A 24,593-nucleotide genomic window follows, 5' to 3' on the forward strand; every position below is an offset into this window, starting at 1 on the left:
TCAATAATAGCATTGGAAAAAGTCTGCAGAGTATAGTCAATAATGATGATATCAGCATCGAAGTATAAAAGGGGAGAATGTGGGCAAGGATTTTTATCAGGGAATGGAGAATGACCAAAAGGCCTCGACAAGGAGAAGATCTCTTCAGCCTTGTCCGCAGGGGCAACAGGAGGAGCAACCATTTCCAGGGATCACAGGAAGACAGACACTGGGGAGAACTGGGCTCCAGGTTTTCGAACTTGGCCATTGCCGGTCACAGCCCGGCAGAGACAGTGCTGAGGGAATAAATACCCAGACCTCAGTGTGTTCCTATCTTCCAGTCGCCTGCTGAGGTCTCTTTTGGACCTGACCATCCAGAAGGCAGAGGGACAAGTAGCCCCCTCTGGTAACAGGGCTGACTTGGAAGAACAGGCACACTTGAGGGGAAGAATAGAGCCCAACGGGAATAAGAGGAACTGGTCCATTTCTTCATGCATGATGGGAGCTAAATTAGTCTAGAAAATTAGCACTTTGAATAAAACTCATTGACCATTTGAACAATAATCTCCTTCTAGGAATCTCTGCTATAGAAATAATCATATATGTGAAGAAAGATGTAGGTACAAGACATTCAATTTTTTTTTTTTGAGGAAGATCAACCCTGTGCTAACATCTGCCAATCCTCCTCTTTTTTTGCTGAGGAAGACTGGCCCTGGGCTAACATCCGTGCCCACCTTCCTCCACTTTATATGGGACGCCCCACAGGATGGCTTGCCAACCATGCGTCGGTGCGTGCCCAGGATCTGAACTGGCGAACCCCCGCTGTCCCAGTGGAGCGCACGTGCCTAACCACTTGCGCCACCTGGCCAGCTCCAAGACATTCATTTTTTAATAATAAAAGTATTATAAGTTTATTAATAGATGATTTATTATTTATTATTATTATTAATGAGGAATTTATTTTAAAATTTATGACATATCTATCCTATATATGAAATATAATCCAGTCTCTATGCATTGAACTGGTAAGACACTGAAGTTAGATTGCTGAGTTAAAATAGCATGTTGCAGATAATACTTGATTTTCTCATTAAAAAAGAAATTTGAGTTACATAACTCCAGAGTTCCTAGCCATAACATTACAAGTTTACATTTTCTGAACTCAGTGGCAAACTGATACAGAGACCATTTGGTCATAAAATAATAACCTAAGAGAGAAAACAGGCAATCTAAATTATATTAAATGTGAATTCTGATGCATCTAATTTTGTTTATTAAGCCTCATTCCCTGGGTCATCCCCAGAAAAATCAATTTGCTCCTCCTGTTTCATCAAACTTTTGAACAAACTTTAAAAAGCAGAAAATTTGTGAAAAAGAATGCCAGCTTGTCTAACCTAATCCATGTTTGTTAGCTTCTACATTTGGTAAGAATTCCAATCATAGTTCTTAATGTCCTTTGGAGGATGTAGAATCCCTGAGAGCTTGTTTTTATGGGGTAGAAGTGATTTGTTTGGCCAAAAGCTGATGGCATCACAGGGACAAACACATGAAAACACTCTGAAGTTTGAAAATTTTAAACTACTTCATGCACAGCTGCTTATTCGGCACCTAAGCAAGTGCACTTGAGTGCCTGAAACATTTCCATTTATTTATTTCATTCTGCAAACAAGAAATTTGAGGAGGCAATTGTTCCTCCACATCCACAAATTCTGAGTGTTACATACCATGTGTCATTTGACTAAGAATTTCCCAACTGCACAGTTTCTTATGAATCTTTATTAGTAGAGGCTTTGGAAAGTTATATTTTGAACACTTTAATTAAAAAATAATTCATTGTTCTAAAAACATTTCTATCTAATTTTTTTTTTTTTTGCTGGAGATAGACTAAAACAGTCATCTTTGGAAGAATATGGTTCTGCATCTCATATTATTGTTTTCTTCCACTTTGTTCCCCAAGTCTATGGTGTTGTAAGTAGAGACCAAATGTGTGTATAATTATGGTCTAGCAAATTGAGGAGTAATACATACACTTCTCAATTCTTTTAAAAGTTACAGAGAGTGCACCTTGTAGTCAGTCTGTTTGACTGCACAAAACTATCGTAAACTGGTTTTCCAACATTGTTTCCCAAAATACTGCAAGATCCTTATTTTACAGTCATGATGTAATTGAGTGTGTCAAGAGGAAAGGGAATCTGTACTGTTGAAACCACCTGATAATTCACAAATTGAGACAGTCAATTGGAAATTTGTATAAACACAAACGAGTTTGTGGTGTTATGTAACAGGTTCAACAAGGCACTGCTTACCACAAATACCACCCCCTCATTTACTCCTGGTGTTAAGCCATGGTCTATTCCACTTAGATCAACACCATTCAGTTTACTGACCTCACTCCTCTTGTCTCCTCACCTCCAGTCTTGCACTGTTTCAATTAATTACCACTGATATAACATTTCTGAAATGCAAATCTGATCATTTCACTACTGTTTGTAAAATCCCAAGTCACAGCAAGGCAAGAAATGATGCTATAAAGTGAAACAGGGCAGGAGTTACTCTCCTGCTTGGTCAGCCATCTGCCCTGTGCTCATGCTGTGCCTTTCCACGGCATCACGTTCCTGAGCATGTGCCCCAGCTCCAACCTCCTGTAGTCATCTGAAGGTAACATCTAGCCATCACTAAACACGGAGCTCTGGGGTCTTCTCCTAGCCCCCTTTTTTTCACTGAACTAGCACATCACAGGTAGAACTGGTGTCCCTATGAGCTGTACCATTTCTACTGGAGCATCAAAACAATTTGTATATTTTATTACAACTATTTGCACAAACTGCACCTACAATTCAAATTTCTTGGAGAGAGCAGCCATGTGTTATTCGTATTTTATACTTATTTAGCTATTAGATGCTATTTTTATTATAACATAGCATAATAAATGTTTGCTGAATAAATGAAGGATTGAATGTTTGATGTTCTTCCTCTGCCTGCTTGTATAAAAAATAACATGTGTATGTCAAGATACCACCTCATGTGTTGAACCTTTCCTAGATCCTCCTTCCACCTGGGCTTAATATTGTTCCCACAATACCTTGTATGGTCGTGGATCCTCAATCTACGGTAAGGTGCTAATGATTTCAGGGGGATAACACCCACTAGAAACTTTCAGGGTTGGACCAAGAAGAGCAAGGTCGCCTTCAGTAAAGGTGGGCAGATGACTGGATTGCCACAGTAATGATCAGCCACATTAAAATGAGTATGATTTCTAAGGTACGTCACTTACATTTCCACCAAGCAGAAAATAGGAACTCAAAAAAAGGGAGAAAAGTCTGCCACTTTACTTTTTATTTTTAAGTAATTATAAATTTACAGAAAACTAGGATGAATAATAATAGTACAATTAACATGCATATACACTTTACCTAGATTCACTTATTCATATTATACCCCTTCTGCTTCATCACGTTTCTCCTTCTGTAACTCATCAGTTGCACACCTTATGATATTTTTTTCTAAATATTTTCATTATATATTTCCTGAGAATATGCTATTCTCCCACAGAATCACAGTGCAGGTATCAGCTTCAGAAAATTTAGCATTGATACAATTGTATAAATATTTTCAATGCAGAAGGAATATAAAAATGAAGAGTTCTGCAGTATAGGAAAACGATGCCTCCAAAAGGGATGAATATAGGATGACATATCATGGTATGAGAATCCGAAGAATAACATTGGCATAAGGTACTAAACTTCTGATGTGTAGAGAGAAGGAAAATCAATCATTAGTACCAAAATTTCCTATTTTATATTTTCCCGAAAGATAGATCCCAAATTTAACATTTTCTTTAGAGCCCCTGTGATATCCTTATTCCTAAGACTATAGATTAAAGGGTTTAGAACAGGAGTGAGTATGGTGTAAAAGACAGATACAACCATGTCCTTCTCAGGGGTGTGGTAGGAGCTGGGGAGCATGTAGGTGTAGGCGGCAGCTCCGTAAAAGAGGATGACCACAGTCATGTGGGAGGAACAGGTGGTGAAGGCCTTCTTCCGCCCCTCTGCTGAGCTCATCTTGTAGATGGTGAGGAGGATGAAAGAATAGGAGCTTGAAATGACTGTCACAGGGATGAGGAGCATGAGGGCACAGCACAGGTACATGAGTGTCTCATAGAGGGAGGTGTCTGAGCAGGAGAGCTTCATTAAAGCAGGGACCTCACAGAAGTAATGATAGATCTCCCGGGATCTGCAGAAGGGGAAGGTCATTGTGACAGGGGTGAGGATGAAGCCATCCACTGATCCCAGGATCCAGCAGCCAGATACCAAGAGGAGACATACCCTGTGGTTCATGAGGATAGGATAATGGAGTGGATGGCAGATGGCCACATAGCGGTCATAGGCCATGGCAGCTAGAAGGAAAAATTCTGAACCTACTAGTGTCAAATAGAGAAACATCTGCATCCCACATTCAGGGGCTGAGATCTTATTCACAGCCATGACCTGGTCCATGAGCATCTTGGGCACAGTGACAGAAATGTACATCATGTCCATGAGAGACAACTGGCTGATGAAGAAGTACATGGGGGTGTGGAGGTGGGCATCAGAGTGTATCAGAAGGATCAGGATGGTGTTTCCAGACAAGGTCATCAATAAAACAACAAAAATGATCACACAAAGGACAATTGGGTGCTTGGAATGACTGAAAAGTCCCACCAGAATGAAATCTGACCATCTGGTGTTGTTGGCCAACCAGGTGGTGTTGTCCATGAGATTTCACCTAGATCACCAAGGAAAGCTTAGAGATTAATAGATTATTCATGAGATATGATGGCCTGAAATGAATGATTTGTGAGCTTGTGTGTCTGTGTGTTGGGGGGTGAGTGTGCATGCCAACCCAATTGTGCTAACAGGAAGAGGTTCCATGAGTCTCCAGATATGGGGATTGTAAATTATCTGTAATTCAACAGTATTATCAGAAAATTAAGAATTTGCAACTGTGGGTGAAAAGAATCCTTAACTTGCAGTAAGATTGCCATAGTTCAAGGTCATGAGATTTTCTGATGATAGACAGTGTTGTTTATCAAGAAGTATGAAAATTTGCAAAACCACCGCCCTATGCAAAAACAAAAAGTAAATCATTGAAAAAAAGATAAATCAAACTCCTTATTTCTAGAGTTTTTTGTTATAGAAGTAAGAATTGAATCAACCTCTCTGATTTAAGGATCCAACTGTGAGCTTAAAAACTCTGGAAGGTGTATTACATATAAAAAAGCTTTAGAGAGTAACTGAAATATAATTTGGGGAAATTCCATACCAAAAGTTTGAACATCCTTTGCCTGTAGGCTCAAGACATGCTGTGAGGTTCTGTGGTTGTGTGTAATCACCCGAACAGGTTGGAGTTTTCACCAATGACCAAGCCCTAAGATATTCTGGGGACAACAAGTAAGGAGCCCAAACTCGGAGGCTGGACTGTGGCTGTGGGTCATTTATCCTCTACCCACCATTCCTCTGTTGACACAATAAAAAAAAAGATAACTTTGATTGACCTCAGATGCAGTGAGGATTAAACGAGGTAAAATGATGAAAGTGCTAGGAACATTACTAGTTACAGGTGAGTAAGTACATATACTGTTAGTTTAAAGAGTTAATATCTACAAAACTTACTGTGCAGAATCTAGGTAACAGACGTCTGTTACTATTATTGACTTAGATGTATTACTTTAGAATCTCCAGTCTTAGTATCTATTTATACATATAAGAATTTGGAAAATAGAAAACAATCTACTGAATGGGAGAAAATATTTGCAAATCATATATCTGATAAGGCGTTAATCATCAAAATATGTAAAGAACTCATACAACTCAATACCAAAAAAATAATAATCTGGTTAAAAGATGGGCAGAGGACATGAATAGATATTTTTCTAAAGAAGATATACAGGTTGCCAACAGGTACATGAAAAGATGCTACACATCACAATCATCAGGGAAATGCAAACAGAAACCACAATGACATGTCACCTCACACTTGTTAGAATGGCTATCACCAAAAAGACAAGAGATAACAAATGCTGATGACGATGTGGAAAAAAGGGAAACCTTGTACATTGTAGGTGATAATGTAAATTGGTGCAGCTACTATGGAAAACAGTATGGAAGTTTCTCAAAAATTAAAAATAGAACTACCATAGATTCCAGCAATTCCATTTCTGGGTATTTATCTGAAGAAAACAAAAACACTAACTTGAAAATATGCACCCTCTTGTTCATTGCAGCATTATTTGCAATAGTCAAGATATGAAAACAACCTAAATGTCCATGGATGGATGAATGGATAAAGAAAATGTGGAATATATATATATATATGTGTATGTATATGTATATGTACATATAACAATACCACAATGCTGCAATATTTATTGCATATATATATACACAATAAAATATTATTCAACCATAAAAAAGAATGAAATCCTGCTATTTGTGGCAACATGGATGGAACCTAAGGGAATTATGCTAAGTGAAATAAACCAGATAGAAAAAGACAAATGCCATATGATCTCACTTACATGTGGAGTCTTAAAAAAAAAAAAAACAAGCTCATAGATACAGAGAGCACATTGGTGGTTGCTAGAGGCAAAGGGTGGAGGTGAGCAAAATAGGTGAAGGGAATCAAAAGGTACAAACTTCCACTTATAAAATAAATGTCATGGGGATGTAATATACAGCATGGTGACTATAGTTAATAATAGTTAATAGTTAATAATACTGTATTGCATATTTGAACATTGTGAATTAGACATGAAATTTCCTCATTTCAAGGCGTTTTTTCAGCTACACCAAGAAAAATAATATATATGTTCATTTTTTTTAGTTCTTTGTTAATCATATTTGCAGCCCCAATACTATCACTGAGCTTGACCATGCTAAATGTATTAAAAAAATTTTTTTTAAATAAAGCATAAAAAAAGAAAACTTAATTCAAACAAAAGAATTTGATTTTATAATTTCTGTAGTCCCAGACTATATATATGTACAAGACTTTATATAAATACATATAAACCCTATATAAATATGTGTATTTGTATAAATATATATAAATATGAAACATAAATAAATATAGAATATATATACTTTTTATTTTAACCATGGTTAACCAGAGCTTTCTGGAGAATCCCATCTCGGTTCTGTCTAGTACGTGCTTCTACAACTTCATCTCCTTAAAACATCTACCAGTTGTTCTGAATCTCAGGGAGAAGAGCTAGCATTATGAAGTTCACTGCCATTTATTAGACAAGACTTTAGCTGTTTTTGCAGACAACATCTGCTTTATTGTCTATAGCAATTAATTTTTTATGGAAACTGAGATGCAGACAGGAAAACTGAACAACACTGAGAGGTCTCTAACTCCAACTCACTGTTTCCTCTTCTATCATGCTGCTCACAGTCTGTGTCTGTGTTAGTTGCTGAAGATGAATCAAAGAAAAATTAAACTTGGTTACACTTAAGGAGGTCACAGTCAGTTTATTTAGGGAGAAATATTATATAAATGTGATTTAAAGTAGAGTCTTAAAATAGCTACAAAATAAATAAGAAAGAACAATAGAAGCAAAATGCATTTGGCCTTTCCGAAGAAAATCAGTAATAGCTTCTTCTAACTTTTCTCTTATGGAGATTAAACCTGTGCAACTTTTCTATTGCTGACATGTTAAATGTTAAATTTTACAAGTCCTTACCAACAAAAAGGATACATTGGCACTTCTTTCTGAGAAGAGTTTAGAAGTGGTCATGATACAGGCATATTTCAGTTTCCAAATTTCAAATACATTTTATACTCTTGCAATAATTCCAAAGACTAATTACAGTATTCAACTTATTAACAGTTCCAAGTTCCGGAGTGCTGAAGCAGTAGACAACACCAAAAATGAATGTGACGTTTTACCATAAATATCCAGCAAATCTGGGACACATTGCATTAAAAAAATATAAGCTTTCTGTCAAATTCCACCCCCACTGGCAGATGAAAGCTTAGCTCTGTGCCAAATTTAAAAACAGTCCAATTAATGCAAAACACACTTTCTGACTGAGTCTATATTTGTTTTCAAGTGAAGCAGGGACCAGCACAGTGACTGGCCACATGTACAGACCTTGAAGCTGTTTTGGGAGTGAAGGGAGGAAAAGCAGTAGGGCACATATGGGTCACTGGGCAAATCTTTGTCGCATGTTGGCAAATGGAGGTGAATGTGATCAAGCCACACGGAACAGCCCACTAGGGACACCAGACAGACAAAGGAATGCTGTCTGTACCAAGCAAGGCAACTGGCCTCCCTGCTCATTCTTACTCTTCTCTATCCGCTTCCTTGAGTTTCATGTAAACAGCTTAGTGCATATTTAACTTGGGGAATTATTAACAGTGGTGGTAGAATAATACTGAATCTTTATTTGAAGCTGACATCATCTCAGCAATTGTTCTATTGCTTTACCACATTTCATCTTCCCCAAGAGCCTATGAGGTACTTACTCATCTTATTACCTGCCTTTACAGATAAAAAAATTCAGGTTCCCAGGGCATCTGCTGAATATCACACAACTAGGCTGAGGGAGGATCCATGTCTTAGCGCAGGTGTGGGACCCAGAGCCTGTCACACTGCCTTAGTTCTCCAGGAGCACAGTCCTCCCTGCACAGTCTACAATGTGGGTATTACCAGTCACTGTCAGTTTCATCTGGGAAACATAAATATGACTGAGACATGAGTTTCAATGCTCTAAGTGCCGGAAATCATCCCCAATCAAAGTAAAATCTGTCACTTTTTTCTGGTAAAATTTCAGTCTCAAGAAAACAAACTCATCATCTAATAATATAGGAGGAATGTGAATTCTTTTGCTCATAAATAATTGGGAATCAAGAACTCATTTACTAATAAGTTGCAGTAAATAAGTGATATACAAAAGATTTAAAAAAACACATTTTTTTCTCTATAAAAATAGATGATAGAGAAAAACTTGGGGAAATACAGTCAAGAATTAACAGAATATGTCAGAAGCAGAACAAGTCATAAACAGTAATTACCCTGTTGCTCCTGTAGTTCTGTCTTCCTATCTGATTTAACCCAGCATCAGATGATGCCACAGTCCTCATCCAGATGAGATAACAGAGTGTGGTTGTTGTCAACTCTACAAAGATAAATAACAGGGTGACACTGTCCCTGGTTTTACTATGCCCAATAAGGGAGTGGATAAAGGTTTTCTGTTGATTAATCCCATATGGGACTTTGACAAAGAGTGCTATTAAGAGAGCTAAAAAAGCTAATAGACATCTCTGTTGCACTTTCTGGTTTTCTTCTCATGTCTTTTTTCTTATCTCCTTTTATTGTTCACTAGAAATCTTAACCAATATTAACAATAATCTCAAATCTCACCGTCATCAATAAAATCGTATCTATGAAATATATTTTAGTAGCCTTAGCCTTTCTCCCTTTACAACATATTTTTCTTGTATGTCTCTACCTTCTTTTAATCTTCAAAATTATTTTGTGAGTTATTGATATTGTCCTCATCTTTCACAGATACAGACTCTGAAACTCAGTCTAATTGATGTGCCAAAGGCAGCACCACTAATCAGTACTGTGGTTGAGACAAAAATTGAGGTGGTCTCCTTTACATCTTTGTCTGGATCACTGTTAATTAGGCTACTTATGGTCCTCTTTCTTCTGTTACTCAGTTGCAACCTAGGTGGTTTTAACATTGCATTGCATTTTTGGGCACTTGTATTTAATATAAATGTTGAATGATAATTATAGAAAAATATAAAAACACAATTACAAAAAAAATTTTAAATCAACCATAATGCAATCACTCAGACAAAAATCATGCCTTAAATGTTACGTCTTGTCTTCAAACTACAAATATGTATGGAGTATGTATCATGTACTAGGCAGTTGAGATAAACCAGGGAACAAGATAAAAGCAAACCCACTCTTATGGAACTTCCAGCCAAATTCTTCTGAATCTTTTTCTGTATGCATGTTCTGGAACTATATTGATCATTTTCCCATGCTATCCTTTGTCCAGATTGTGACTTCTGTTTGTAAGGCCCACACTTGGGAGCTGGAGCCTCCAGTGTCCTCCAGGGTTTCAGCCTGCAGATGGTTTATCCAGACCCCTTTGTCACCTGGTTTCCCATAAGGCTCTGAGAGTGCAGGTATTGGGGGACACTGGATAGTGGGAGGAAGAAAAAAATTCCTTCCTTTTTCCTGCTCCTGGTGATGGTCTCTGGCAGCTGCAGCAGCTGTAGACAACTGAGGACCATGGGGGAGCTGCAGGATCCAGCACCTCAAAGGCAGTTTCAGTGGCATTGGTGAGGTGCAGGCATCTGTGTGGCAGCTGGCGGGTGGAGGGGTCCCACCATCATCCCCAGAATGCACAGTCTTCATCAGCTCAGCAGTGAGGGGTACATGGGGCTCCAGTGGTTGGTAAGGACTCCTGGTCCTTGGGTGACAACATTCTCCTTCATGCTCTCCCAGCCTTCACTCCAGCCTTTTGTCACCTCTGTAACCAATCTCCTGCATTAAATCCCTTCAGTTTGAAATGTGTAAAGTGCTTGTATATGATTGGAGACAAATAGTGAGATTAATGTTCTGTCAAATTACTTATACCTCAATTTTACAATCCACTCTAATATTGAATAATAATTTTTTTTCAGTAGTGACATAAATTTCCTTTTATTTTGATTTTTTTAATTTTTTGTTTATTGCAGCAACATTGGTTTATAACATTGTATAAGTTTCAGGTGTACATCATATTACTTCTATTTCTGCATAGATTACATCATGTTCACCACCAAAATACTAATTACAACCCATCACCACACACATGTGCCAAATTATCCCTTTCACCCTCCTCCCTCTGCCCTTTCCCTCTGGTAACCACCAATGCAATCTCTGTCTCTGTGTTTGTTTATTGTTGTTATTATCTACTACTTAATGAAGGAAATCATACGGTATTTGACCTTCTCCCTCTGACTTATTTCACTTTGCATAATATCCACAATGTCCATCCATGTTGTCGCAAATGGCTGGATTTCATGGTTTATTATGGCTGAGTTGTATTCCATTGTGTATATATACCACATCTTCGTTATCCATTTGTTGATTGATGGGCACTTAGCTTGCTTCCAAGTCTTGGCTATTGTGAATAACGCTGCAATGAACACAAGGGTGCATGTATCTCTACGCATTGGTGTTTTCAAGTTCTTTGGATAAATACCCATCAGTGGAATAGCTGGATCACATGGTAGTTCTAGCCTTGATTTTTTGAGGAATCTCCATACTGTTTTCCATAGTGGCTGCACCAATTTGCACTCGCACCAGCAGTGAATGAGAGTTCCCTTCTCTCCACATCCTCTCTAACACATGTTGTTTCCTGTCTTGTTAATTATAGCCATTCTGACGGGCGTGAGGTGATATGTCACTGTAGTTTTGATTTGCATTTCCCTGATAGTTAATGATTTTGAACATCTTTTCATATCTGTTGGCCATCTGTACATCTTCTTTGGAGAAATGTCTGTTCAGGTCTTTTGCCCATTTTTTAATTGGCTTGTTAGTTTTTTTGTTGTTGAGATGCGTGAGTTCCTTATATATTTTGGAGATTAACCCCTTATCAGATGTATGGTTTGCAAATATCTTCTCCCAATTGTCAGGTTGTCTTTTCATTTTGTTGATGGTTTCCTTTGCTGTGCAGAAGCTTTTTAGTTTGATGTAGTCCCATTTGTTAATTTTTTCTATTGTTTCTCTTGCCCGGTCAGACAGGGTGCTTGAAAATATGTTGCTAAGACCGATGTCCCAGAGCGTACTACCTATGTTTTCTTCTGGAAGTTTCATAGTTTCAGGTCTTACATTCAAGTCTTTAATCCATTTGGAGTTAATTTTTGTGTATGGTGTAAGCTAAGGGTCTACTTGCATTTTTTTGCATATGGCTATCCAGTTTTCCCAACACCATTTGTTGAAGAGACTTTCTTTTCTCCATCGTATGTTCTTGGCTCCTTTGTCAAAGATTAGCTGTCCATAGATGTGTGGGTTTGTTTCTGGGCTTTCGATTCTATTCCATTGATCTGTGTGTCTGTTTTTGTGCCAGTACCATGCTGTTTTGGTTACTATAGTTTTGTAGCATATTTTGAAATCAGGGAGTGAGATACCTCCAGCTTTGTTCTTTTTTCTCAGGATTCCTTTAGCTATTCGGGGTCTTTTGTTGTTTCATATAAATTTTAGGATTCTTTGTTGTATTTCTGTGAAAAATGTTGGAACTTTGATAGGGATGGCATTGAATCTATAGATGGCTTTAGGAAGTATGGGCATCTTAACTATGTTAATTCTTCCAATCCAAGAGCACGGAATATCTTTCCATTTCTGTGTGTCTTCCTCAATTTCTTTCAGCAATGTTTTATAGTTTTCTGTGTACAGATCTTTGACCTCTTTGGTTAAGTATATTCCAAGGTATTTTATTCTTTTTGTTGCAATTGTAAATGGGATTGTATTCTTAATTTCTCTTTCTGCAACTTCGTTGTTAGTGTATAGAAATGCAACTGATTTTTGTATGTTGATTTTGTATCCTACAACTTTACCATATTCGTTTATCACTTCTAAAAGTTTTCTGGTGGATTCTTTAGGGTTTTCTACATATAAAATCATGTCATCTGCAAATAGTGACAGTTTCACTTCTTCCTTTCCAATTTGGAGCACTTTTATTTCTTTCTCTTGCCTGATTGTTCTGGCTAGGACTTCTAGTACTATGTTAAATAAGAGTGGTGAGAGTGGGCATCCTTGTCTGGTTCCTATTCTTAGAGGGATTCCTTTCAGTTTTTCACCATTGAGGATGATATTAGCTGTGGGTTTCTCATATATGGCCTTGATTATGTTGAGGTACTTTCCTTCTATACCCATTTTATTCCGAGTTTTTATCATAAATGGATGCTGTATCTTGTCGAAGGCTTTCTCTGCATCTATTGAGATGATCATGCGATTTTTATTCTTCATTTTATTAAAGTGGTGTATTATGTTGAGTGATTTGCGACTGTTGAACCATCCCTGCATACCTGGCATAAATCCCACTTGATCACGGTGTATAATCTTTTTAACATATTGTTGTATGCGATTTGCTAGTATTTTGTTGAGGATTTTTGCATGGATGTTCCTCAGGGATAGTGGCCTGTAATTTTCTTTTTTTTGTGTTGTCCTTGTCTGCTTTTGGTATCAGGGTGATGTCAGCTCTGTAGAATGAGTTAGGGAGCTTCCCCCCCTCCTCAATTTTTTGGAAGAGTTTGAGAAGGATAGATATTAAGTCTTCTTTGAATGTTTGGTAGAATTCACGAGAGAAGCCGTCTGTTCCTGTACTTTTATTTTTGGGGAGGTTTTTGATTACTGTTTTGATCTCCTTACTGGTGATTGGTCTATTCAAATTCTCTACTTCTTCTTGATCCAGTTTTGGAAGGTTGTATGATTCTAAGAATTTATCCATTTCTTCCAGATTGTCGAATTGGTTGGCATATACCTTTTCATAGTATTCTCTTATAATCATTACTATTTCTGAGGTGTCTGTTGTAATTTCTCCTCTTTCATTTCTGATTTTACTTATTTGTGCCTTCTCTCTTTTTTTTTGGTGAGTCTAGCTAAAGGTTTGTCAATTTTGTTGATCTTTTCAAAGAACCTGATCTTGGTTTTATTAATTTTTTCTATTTTTTTTTTTGGTCTCTATTTCATTTATTTCTGCTCTGATTTTTATTATTTCCCTTATTCTATTGATTTTGGGTTTTGTTTGTTCTTCTTTTTCCAGTTCCTTTAGGTGCATTGTTAGATTGTTTATTTGAGATTTTTCTTGTTTGTTGAGATAGGCCTGTATTGCTATAAACTTCTCTCTTAGAACCGCTTTTGCTGTATCCCATAAACTCCGGCATGTCTTATTTTCATTTTCATTTGTGTCCAGGTATTTTCTGATTTCTTCTTTGATTTCTTTGTTGACCCAGTCGTTGTTCAGTAGCATTTTGTTTAATTTCCATGTATTTGTGGCTTTTCTGATTTTCTTCCTATAGTTGATTTCTAGTTTCATACCACTGTGGTCAGAAAAGATTCTTGGTATCATTCAATCTTCTTAAATTTATGGAGACTTGTTTTGTGGCCTAATATGTGATCAATCCTGGAGAATGTTCCATGTGCATTTAAAAAGAACGTGTATTCTTTGGTTTTTGAATGGAATGCTCTGTATATATCTACTAGGTCCATCTGTTCTAGTGTGTCATTTAAAGCCAATATTTCCTTATTTATCTTCTGTTTGGATGATCTATCCGTTGGTGTAAGTGGCGTGTTAAAGTCCCCTACTATTATTGTGTTACTGTCTATTTCTGTTTTTCTGTCTGTTAATAACTTCTTTATATATTTAGGTATTTAGGTGCACCTACATTGGGTGCGTTGATATTTACAAGTGTTATAGCCTCTTGTTGGATTGTTCCCTTGATCATTATGTAATGCCCTTCTTTGTCTCTTTTTACAGTTTTTGTTTTAAAGTCTATTTTGTCTGATATGAGTACTGCTACCCCAGCTTTCTTTTCATTGCCATTTGCATGGAGTATCTTTTTCCATCCCTTCACAGTTTGTGAGTGTCTTTAGGTCTGAAGTGTGTCTCTTGTATGCAGCATATATATGGGTCTTGTTTTTTTATCCAGTCAGCCACCCTATGCCTTTTAATGGGAGAATTTAGTCCATTGACATTTAAAGTAGCTATTGATAAGTATGTACTTACTGCCATTTTTTAACTTTTTTTCCTCAGTGTTTTAGTAGTCCTTCTCTCTACCTTTTTTCTTCTATACAGAATTGATGGTCTCTTTAGTTTGACCTCTGTCTGAAAGCTCTGCTCTTTAACTCCTCTCCTCCCTCCTTTTATGTTTTTGATATCATATCTAACCTCTTTTTTGTGCTTTTGTATCCATTACCCTCTTATCATGGAAATAGATAATTTTTCCTATTTGTGGTCTTCCCTTTTCCCCTTAAATCAGTCTCTTTAACATTTCTTGTAGCACTGGTTTCTTGGTGACAAACTCCTTTAATTCTTGCTTGTCTGGGAAATTTTTGATCTCTCCTTCCATTTTGAATGATAACCTTGCTGGGTAGATTATTCTTGGCTGTATGTTTTTTCCTTTTAGCACTTTAAATATATCGTGCCACTCTCTTCTAGCCTGTAAGGTTTCTGCTGAGAAGTCAGCTGATAGCCTTATGGGGTCTCCTTTGTATGTAACTTGACTTTCTCTTGCGGCTTTTAGGATTCTCTCTTTATCTTTAATTCTGGACATTTTGATTATGATGTGTCTTGGTGTGGGCCTCTTTGGGTTTATCTTGTTTGGGGCTCTCTGTGCTTCCTGTACCTGGATGTCTCTTTCCTTCCTTAGGTTAGTGAAATTTTCATCTATTATTTCTTGAAATAGATTCTCTGCCCCTTTGTCTCGCTCTTCTCCTTCTGGGACACTTATCACACGGATGTTAATGTGCTTAATCTTATCCCAGAGGTCCCTTAGACTGTCCTCACTCTTTTTAATTCTTTTCTCTTTTACCTGTTCAGCTTGGGTAATTACTTCTAGTCTTTTGTCCATCTCACAGATGCGTTCTTCTGTATCCTCTACTCTGCTTTTGAGTCCCTCTAGTGAATTTTTCATTTCCAGTATTATATTCTTCATTTCTGATTGGTTCTTTTTTATATCTTCCATTTCTTTGTTGACATTCTCACTGAGCTCATCTATTCTTCTCCCCACATCAGTGAGCATCCTTAATACTCTTTGTTTGAACTCTCTGTCAGGTAGGTTGCTCATTTCTGTTTCACTTAGTTCCTTTTCTGGGGATTGTCCTGTTCCCTTACTTGGAATGTATTCCTTTGCCTTCTCATTTTGCCTCTTTCCCTGGCCTTGTGTCTACGTATTAGGTAGGTCAGCTACATCTCCTGCTCTTGGATAGGTAACCTTATGTAAGTGATGCCTTAGGAGGCCTGCAGTGTGCTTCCTTCAGTTCTCAATGTTCCAGGGGTGAGCCCTATGTGTGCTATGTGTATCCTTCTGTTATGGCCTGTTTGCTCTCCCTGTAGGTGCCCAGGGAGGCCGTGTTATGCTCCTGGCCAGCTGTTGTAATGCTGAGCTGCTTGTAGTTGTTGTGGGCTCTTCAGTCTCTTTATGAGGTGTGGGGAGCCCCAGCACAGTTGGCTGCAAGTTCTAATACCACATTTGTGTTGCAGTATTTCTTTTAAGTGAGTAGTCCCCCAGCGTGGCAGTTTGTTATGCTCAGGGTCTTACAATTGCTATAAGCCTCCAGCCTTTAGGTCTCTTGTCAGCTCTCTGAGGATTGCAGCTGGGTGGGGCTGGCCTCAGGCATGGGTGCACCCAAATATTTCAGGCTTTGGAAGGTAAGGCAAACCTCCTATGTGGGTCTTTGAGAAGCACAAGTCTTCTGCAGCTGACAAGTCCTGCTGCCCACAGGTCCACACACACAGTCAACACAGTCCTGCCCTGTGAGCACACCTCAACCTCCCGAAGTGGACCCAGTCTCTCTGTGGCGGGAGCCCCATACACTCCACCACCTGCCCATACTCTCTACCCACTCCTTGTGCATGCCCTGCCCCACTGAAGTTAGCTCAGTTGCCAGGCTGCAGAGAATCCAGTCACCAATCTATGCAGGCCCACAAGTTGCCTGAGGGCTTATTGTTGGGTGGGGCCAGTCTCTAGAGTATGCTGCCTGCCCTGGCTGAGCTTGATTAAACAATGCTGTAGCGGGTGGGGCAGACTCTGGGATAGCAGGCCTCAGGGAGAACTCCAATGGCATCTGTGTCAGCATGCCCACACCAGGCCACAACAATGGCCACCGCCAATGTCCCAGTCCCTGGAGAGATCTCACCTCTCACTGAGATGCACTCAGGGCCTATTAGGTGAGTCTCTTTTCACCAAAACACTGTGCACCTTTCTTTCTGGTGATTTTAGGTTGCTTTCTGAAATGGGTGAGTTTGCGCTTGCGGCGTTTAAGAGCCGGTTTTAATTTCTTTGTGAACCAGCTTTTCTGGGGGTACTCCCCAATGTTTTAGTAGCAGGCAAAGTCAGATATAATGCCACTCGTCTCGATTGTGCTGGGTCCACAAAATGCCCACAGCAGGGGCACTCCCCGGCTCAGGGCCCTGCTCCTCCAGGAAGGTCTGCTTACCTTTGTGCTGCTCCCGGGTGGCCGTGCGGAGCTGCGGCTTGTGATGGCGGCATTTTTCCTCTCCAGAAGGCAGTTTTTGCCTCTTCTACCTCAATTAGGATTGTCCTTTGTTGCAGGAGTTCCTCTTATCCAGTGTTCAGTTCTGTCTCATGGGTAATTTTTCCACAAGTAGTTGTAAATTGGCTGTGTCCGCAGGAGGAGGTGAGTTCAGAGTCTGCCTATGCCACCATCTTGACTTCCTCCCTTAATATTGAATAATTATGTTGCATTCAGATTTCTAAATTATAAATTTTGCTGAAATAAAAGTACTTATATAGAAAACACTCTGTGAATGTAATTTTTCCTTAGACAACTTACCAGAGGGTATAAAATGTTTCAAGTTTCTTCATATACCACACTGAATTGCTTTTCCAAAAGCCGCTTCAAATTGTGCTATGACCTCAAATTTCATCTGAACTAGCATTAAATTTTCTGTTCTTTTTCATCTTAGTCAATACAATAAGTAAATCATTGTTTAACCTTCCCTTCTTGATTAATAATATGTTTATGTGATTTTCATATGTTTATCCTTGCAACTACTTATGCCGATATCTATTTATATCTTTTGTACATTTATTCTATTGAAAGCTTTTCTTTATAAATATAAAAGTGTTTACATATTAATTATAGTAACTCTTTCTGACTAGTATGGACTATATATTTATTTCAATTTCAATTCTGACATTTTGTTCCATAAGAACTTTAGAAAGTATTTAGTTTAACATATTAACTTTAATGATTTCTTTCACCACCTTTGTGTTTAGAAAGTCCTTACACTTTTTGGGAGAAAGTCCTCACACTTCATTAAAATTTTCACCTCGACATTTTTTTAAGAATGAGCTTGAGCATAATTTTGTTAATTTAACTTCTAATACAACAGGAACTTATTGGGGGTGTGATATGAATTAGACTTCTAACATGATTGTTTTCAAGTAGAGACTAACTTCAAGTGCTAAATGATCCTTTTTTCACTGTCATTAGTTCCAAAAGTATTTATTCAGTACTAGTTATGTTCCAGCCACTCTTATGGGTTCATGATGGTGAAAACAAAGATTCTGCCCTCATCCAGCTCATATTCTAGTGGTAAATAAAGGCAATAAAGTACTAAATACACAATATTATATCAAGTATTAATAATTACAGTGAAGAAAATTAAAGGCAGGGTGAGAATCATGGGGGAATCTATTTGATAAGAATGTGAAATTTCATCAGACCCACCAATGAAACAGGGGGAGCTGGCCATTAAACGTCTGGGCAGGCATGTCTAAGCAGAGGGAACAGGAAAATAAAGGCCCTGAGACAGATACTCACTTTCCATGTTTAATGACAGCAAGAAGATCCACACCTCCAGGTTGTGGTGAGAAAGTTGGAGAAACATAGAAAATGATGTTACACATGGAGCCAAGAGGCAGGTCTCCAGGATTGTGAGGAGCTTCAGAAGGACCAGGGATGCTCAAGATGTGTTTAGGGAAATGGTTAAAAAAAAAATGTATAAAACTGAAAAGAGTGAATGTGCATTTAGAAAAGGAAAGGAAATCACAACCGACCAATGGTTCCTTTCTTCTAACATCTCTTTGGACACTTCACCAGACATGCTCACATTGTCTTCTGTCGTGACTACAGCCTGGCTTGCCCTCCCCACCACAACGTGCTACAACTCCCAGGAACTGCCAGCACTCACAGAGCCCCACAGAGTGAGGGACCCCAGAGCTTCAGCTCTCCTAGCTTTCAGTGAATCCCACTCTGAGGTGCCACTGGAGGATTGAAAAGAAGGACGTGATATGACTTAGGTGTACAAGCATCACCAGAGGCTTAATGGAGAATAAATCCAGGAAGCAAGAATACAAGGAGTGGTTTGAGTGAGTCCTGGTGATAGATGTGGAGGCTGAGTGAGAGGGTGGTGATGGAGAATGTTAGGTTGAAGCACTATGGATGTACTCAGGACACTGGGGCTGTGCAAGTTGGAGGGGAAACTTAGAACTGAGTTTGAAACTCAAATTGCTCAATAGACACGTGCATGGAGATGAGGCAAGGCCACTGGATGCCTGAGTCAAGAGTTCAAAGGGGAGGACAGGCCTGAAGTCATGGGTTAGGGGATGAGCAATGCACGGAGGAAGCAATGGGATTGCATGAGAAGGGAGAGAAGATGTCTCACACCAGGAGCCAGTGTAGACAAGGTTAAATTTCCATCTCCCCCCTTCTTTTCCAATGACCTATCACCAAATTCCTCTAAAATATCTTGTTTTATTGATGTTGTTCATGAGAATTTTTAACATCTAGTGGAACAAATCTCCTTGTTATCATCATATTCAAGTTCAAAATGGTCAATTTCTTGCCTGTTCGTTTCTCCTTTAAGTTGATCTTTTAAACCACTTGGTCAGGTTCAGAAGATCTAATAAAATTTTGATTAGAATGTAATTAAAAAATATTTGGGAAGGATTAATATTGTTAAAATGTTCAAGATTTTCATCTAGAAATATGGTGGGCTTCAGAGGTTATTCAAATGGCTAGAAGGCAAGCCTAATCTTTTTTAAAACTATTTGTTTCTTTGTATTAAATTTTCCTAGTATAAAATAACCTACATGATTCATGCCAATGTTATTTTATGTTTCTTTATCCATAACCAGAGTCTATGTTGCCTTAAAATAAAGTGGCTAATTTAAGCCACAAGAAGTTTATGTAGAAAATAGTGAACAAAGGTTAATTTTGCACTGAAGTGACTGAAGTCATTGATTGCTTCTTTCAAGTGATAAATACGTTTCATATATACAAAGACACAAAATCTTAATATACACAAAAAGACTTCCTTGAAAAAAATCTTAGATCCAAAAAACTCCTGGCTTTTATTCATATTGAGGGATAGATCATGCATACTGAATTTGCACAAATAATTATAAAGTGAACAGTTAAGTAAACACTATCCATGTGAAAACAATATTGTTAGCACCTATGATGCCCCAATAAAGAATTAATAAAATATAATTCAACTTCTATAAGTTAATAAAACTGGCAAAAATAAAATTTATTCTTATAAAGACTGTTGATTTTCACTGAATAAAATTTTTATTTTTTTTGATTTGAAATATAAGTGATGTCTCAAGTTACCAACATAGATTAAGCTAGTTTTTTTTTTAACAGCCTTTCATTATTATTATTTTTGGAAAAACTTAGAAACAATACATTCCAATCTCTTTAAACATTATCTGAATAAAAATTGCATGAAAAAATTGAGTTCCATGGCCCATTCAGTTTTTCACATATTTCACATATATCAGTGAGCAACTGTTATGTGCCAGGCACTGTTCTAGGTATTTGGTTTATTGCAGTGAACAAAACAAAGGTCTACCATCATGAAGATTAATTTCTTGTGGGTGACATGACAATAAAGAAAAATTACAGTTCGTATGTTTATTTAATATGCTAAAAAGTGAAAGATGATTTGCAAAAAAGTGAAATGACCACAATAAAGAGGACCAGGAAAGTGGGACTGCTAGTGGAAGCCTTGTGGTTATAAATAGGGTGTTCAGGGGTAGACCTCTTGGAGAAGGTGACATTTGGGAAAAGACTGGACTTGAGTGAACAATATGGAGTTAAGAGTTTGTGACTCTACATAGAGCTAAGTGCTCACTCAATATTATGAATATCATCACCTAATTTAAACAAATAAATGCCCGTCTGTAAAACATCCCCTTTTCAAAAGCTGATTGAGGGTCCTTTGACTCTGATGGCAAACTGTGCATCACTAGCTCTCTTTTATTATGCAGATGTATGGAAATTAGTTTGACATTTACACTACTTTTTCTTCCTTTTCTATTTAGTTTTTATTTATTTGTATTTTTATTTTTTATTTAACATAGGAAAATACATCATGGGTTGAGAATCACACTTTCAGCTGTGACTTGATTCTGCTGGAACTCTTCTCTTCTTCCCCAAATTGTCCGCTTTTCTTCTCCTTTATATTCATTATTTTTATTATGACTACAACAGAATATACAGTCATGATTCTTCTTATCCACAGGGACTCACAACTCCATACCCCATTGTATTTCCTGCTCAGCCATCTCTCTTTTATGGATAGCTTGCATATTTCCAATATTGTTTCCAAAATGGTCACTAACCTTTTATGAGGCAGCAGAACTATTTCTTTTGCAGGTTGTGGCTTCCAGATGTTTCTATCCCTCACCCTCTTGAATGGAGAGTGACTTCTCCTGGCAGCAATGTCCTATGACTGCTATGTAGCCATCTGTCACAACTGCACTCTCCCATTCTTATGAATGACTAGGTCAACATTCTCATGGCTAGAGGGTCCTGGCTTGTTGGGACGGTCAACTCCGTAATTCACACAGCTTACACACTCCACCTTTCTTCTGTGACTCAAGAGCTATTCATTTTTTCTGTGAAGTCCCTGCAATGTTGGAATTCTCCTGTGTGGACACAAGACACTACAAATGAGGAGTTTATAGAAGTGGCATCATTTTCCTCCTCATCCCTTTCTCTCTAATCTTTCCTTCTTATGTCTAGGTTCTCCTTACTGTCTTCCAAATGAAATCATCTGAGGCACAGAAAAGTCATTCTCCTCCTGTTTTCCACATGGTTGTCCTCATGATGGGCCATTTGTTTCCACGTGCATAACTCCTCAGTCCTATCACGCTCCAGGCCAGGGTGATGCCTGGGCATGTTCTACCCCAGCCTCACACCCACACTCAAGCATGACGCCTCAGTCATACCACACTCCCGGCCAGGCTGATGCCTGGGCATGTTCTACCCCAGCCTCCCAGCCACACTCAAGCATGATACCTCAGTCATACCACACTCCAGGCCAGGGTGATGCCTGGGCATGTTCTACACCATCCTCATACCCACACTAACCATATTTTCATGTGCATGATGCCTCAGTCATAACACAATCCAGGCCAGGGTGACGCCTATGCGTGTTCTACACCATCCTCATACCCACACTCAAGCATGACACCTCAGTCCTACCATACTCCAAGCCAGGGTAATGCCTGGCCGTGTTCTACCCCTTCCTCCCACCCACATTCAAGCATGACGCCTCAGTCATACCACACTCCAGGCCAGGGTGACGCCTGGGCATATTCTACCCCATCGTCACACCCACACTAACCCTATTATCTATAGCTTTAGGAATAAAAATGTTTGGGCAACAGTGATAAATATGTTCCAAGAAAACTTTCCACATAAAAATAGTAGAAAAAAATGCTTGAAATGTTTGTTGTATTTCCTATATTCAATAGTGAGAAGAAATCCATTATTAGTTTCTTCTGAGAACAAAATCAAAGTCTCTGTCACTCTAAGTATAGAAAGAAGTAGACATTTCCAAACTCCTGATAAAGTTTTCATGTGTGATTGTTTTTGTAAATACACACCTCATATAATGTATTGTTCCCTCTGAGGTCCTAATTATCATCTTCCAAGGCCCTTATTGAAAGCAAATGATTACCCAAGACTTCAACTTCTTCCTCCTAAAATTTTAAAAATTTGTAAGAATTATTTTTTGTAATACAGTCACACACATTATATAACAAATGTTTCCATAAAATTATCTGTATTTTTATAAAATGTAGAAAATTATGCTTAAGGATGCCCAAGAGCTGAGTAGGTATCTAGGATGTCAATGTAACTAGTCATGGTAATATGATTATATTACTTTATAATGGAGAGAATACTGTATTCACCAGGTCATGTGTCATGAAGACTATTGCACGTAGATCAAAGGGTTACTTGCTGAGTTGTGCAAGTAAGTAGTGGTATAATATCAGAGAGGAAGTCATTCCTGGAAGTCAACATATGAAAGATGGTTTTCAAGAAACATAGTTCTAATTAACTTTTGACTTTTTGTTGCATTCTTGTTTGTATTTTTTCTTTTGTTATTTAGTAAAATGGAAATATGAGATCAGAGCTAAATTTCGCTTTAACAGAATGATTATTGTACCCTGGTAACATACTTTCTCTATATTCAGCCCACTGTAGTTACTCATTTTTCCTTTAGATAAAGGTTGAATATTTACAATGTTTAGTTTAACATTGCTATCATATTAACTTTCCAGGGATGTTCTCACATATTTGCATAACTCTAAAATTGAGTCATGTCCAAAGTCTACACTTAGTTATTACATCTTCCATAGCATTGCCTCCTAATATGTGCCAACTCCACCTCCTTTTCCTCTTCTCTGTAGCCAGCCACAGCCAGGTTAGATGCCTTTTCCCTTGAACACAATGCACCCACGAGTATCTCTGTAACTATATCATAATGATCTCTTTGTCTACCTTTCTCATGGTGGACTGCTTGAGGAAAAGCACCACATATACATCTTTGTATTTTATATTTTATAATATTTCCATCAATGATTAAATAGAGGCAAGTGTGAACCATCCTTAAGATTTTTCATTTAAAATTTGGTGTTTGGATTCCAAAATGTGTATCCCATCTAAAACTGACATTCAATTATTTTTTCAATGCTGAAGTTTTCTTTCTAAGGAAGTGATTACAAGATGAGTTACAGGAAATTTAGAAAAAATATTCCAAATTAAAGAATAACATGTATTATCATTGGGGAAAATGAAAATAAAACATATTTACTCATTTGATAGGAACTTACTGATACATTTCATATCCCAGTAAGTACAAGCTAGAATAAGTATTTTTATCTTTTCCCTGAACTCTAACCTACATCACCTTCATCCCTCTTTTTTAAGAAGTCTAAATGGAGGAACATGACATCATCTTCAAAATTGTGACGTTAACTTCTGATCCTGGGCAGAGTGGCAGAAGAGTCTCCAAAGCCAGAAAGGCTTGTTTGTGGTCTGAAATCACATAGAACTATGCACCAAGTTCCCTGGATAGATGGGGCCAGCACCCTGGTTCTCTCTCTAGGCAGTGCCACAAGCTGGGCTCTCAGCTTGAGTGCTGCTGGGCTCACAGCTTTCTAAGTACTCCAGCCGGGCTTCTTTGTCATAAGGCAAAAAGAGCCCCAATAGGTTGAACCCAAGAAGGGCTATACCTAGATACATTGTAATTAAATTGCCAAATTCAAAGACAAAGTGAGAATTTTGAAAGTAGCAAGGAAAAATGTCATGTCTTTTACAACAGAACCCCCTTAAGGTTATTGATGGATTTTTCAACAGAAACTTTTCGAGCCAGGAGAAAATGGGAAGATACTTTCAAAATATTGAAAGAAAAAAACTATCAATCAAGAATACCATACCCTGCAAAATTATCCTGAAGAAACGAAGAAGAGAGAAAGAATTTCCTGACAAACATAAGCTCAGGTAACTTATTGCCACTAGGGTTGTCTTCAAGAAATTCTATAGGGAGTTCTTCCAGCAGAAATAAAAGGATGCGAAT

General features: G+C 38.0%; 1 protein-coding gene and 1 pseudogene across 1 annotated transcript; one reads left to right on the plus strand and one right to left on the minus strand.

The window, feature by feature from the left end:
- Positions 1-3,770: 3,770 nt before the first annotated feature.
- LOC131394577 (olfactory receptor 2T5-like) lies at positions 3,771-13,911 on the minus strand. The gene is made up of 2 exons (XM_058525971.1): positions 13,771-13,911; positions 3,771-4,734 (listed from the first exon to the last, which is right to left on the minus strand). The coding sequence occupies exons 1-2, from the start codon at positions 13,806-13,808 to the stop codon at positions 3,771-3,773; spliced, it is 1,002 nt and encodes a 333-aa protein (XP_058381954.1). The 5' UTR covers positions 13,809-13,911.
- Positions 13,912-18,819: 4,908 nt separating this feature from the next.
- Positions 18,820-23,188, plus strand: LOC131394159 (olfactory receptor 2AJ1-like; annotated as a pseudogene).
- The last annotated feature ends 1,405 nt before the right edge of the window (positions 23,189-24,593 follow it).

This window comes from Diceros bicornis, chromosome 30, assembly GCF_020826845.1.
Source record: "Diceros bicornis minor isolate mBicDic1 chromosome 30, mDicBic1.mat.cur, whole genome shotgun sequence".
Taxonomy (NCBI): domain Eukaryota; kingdom Metazoa; phylum Chordata; class Mammalia; order Perissodactyla; family Rhinocerotidae; genus Diceros; species Diceros bicornis.

Excerpts from the sequence above, each read along its gene's own strand:
- LOC131394577 (XM_058525971.1), bottom strand. The coding sequence starts at position 13,808 with ATGCACCTAAAGGAACTGGAAAAAGAAGAACAAACAAA. Across the intron at positions 4,735-13,770 it reads GAAAAAGAAGAACAAACAAA|CATGGACAACACCACCTGGT; the intron begins ACCCAAAATCAA and ends TAGGTGAAATCT.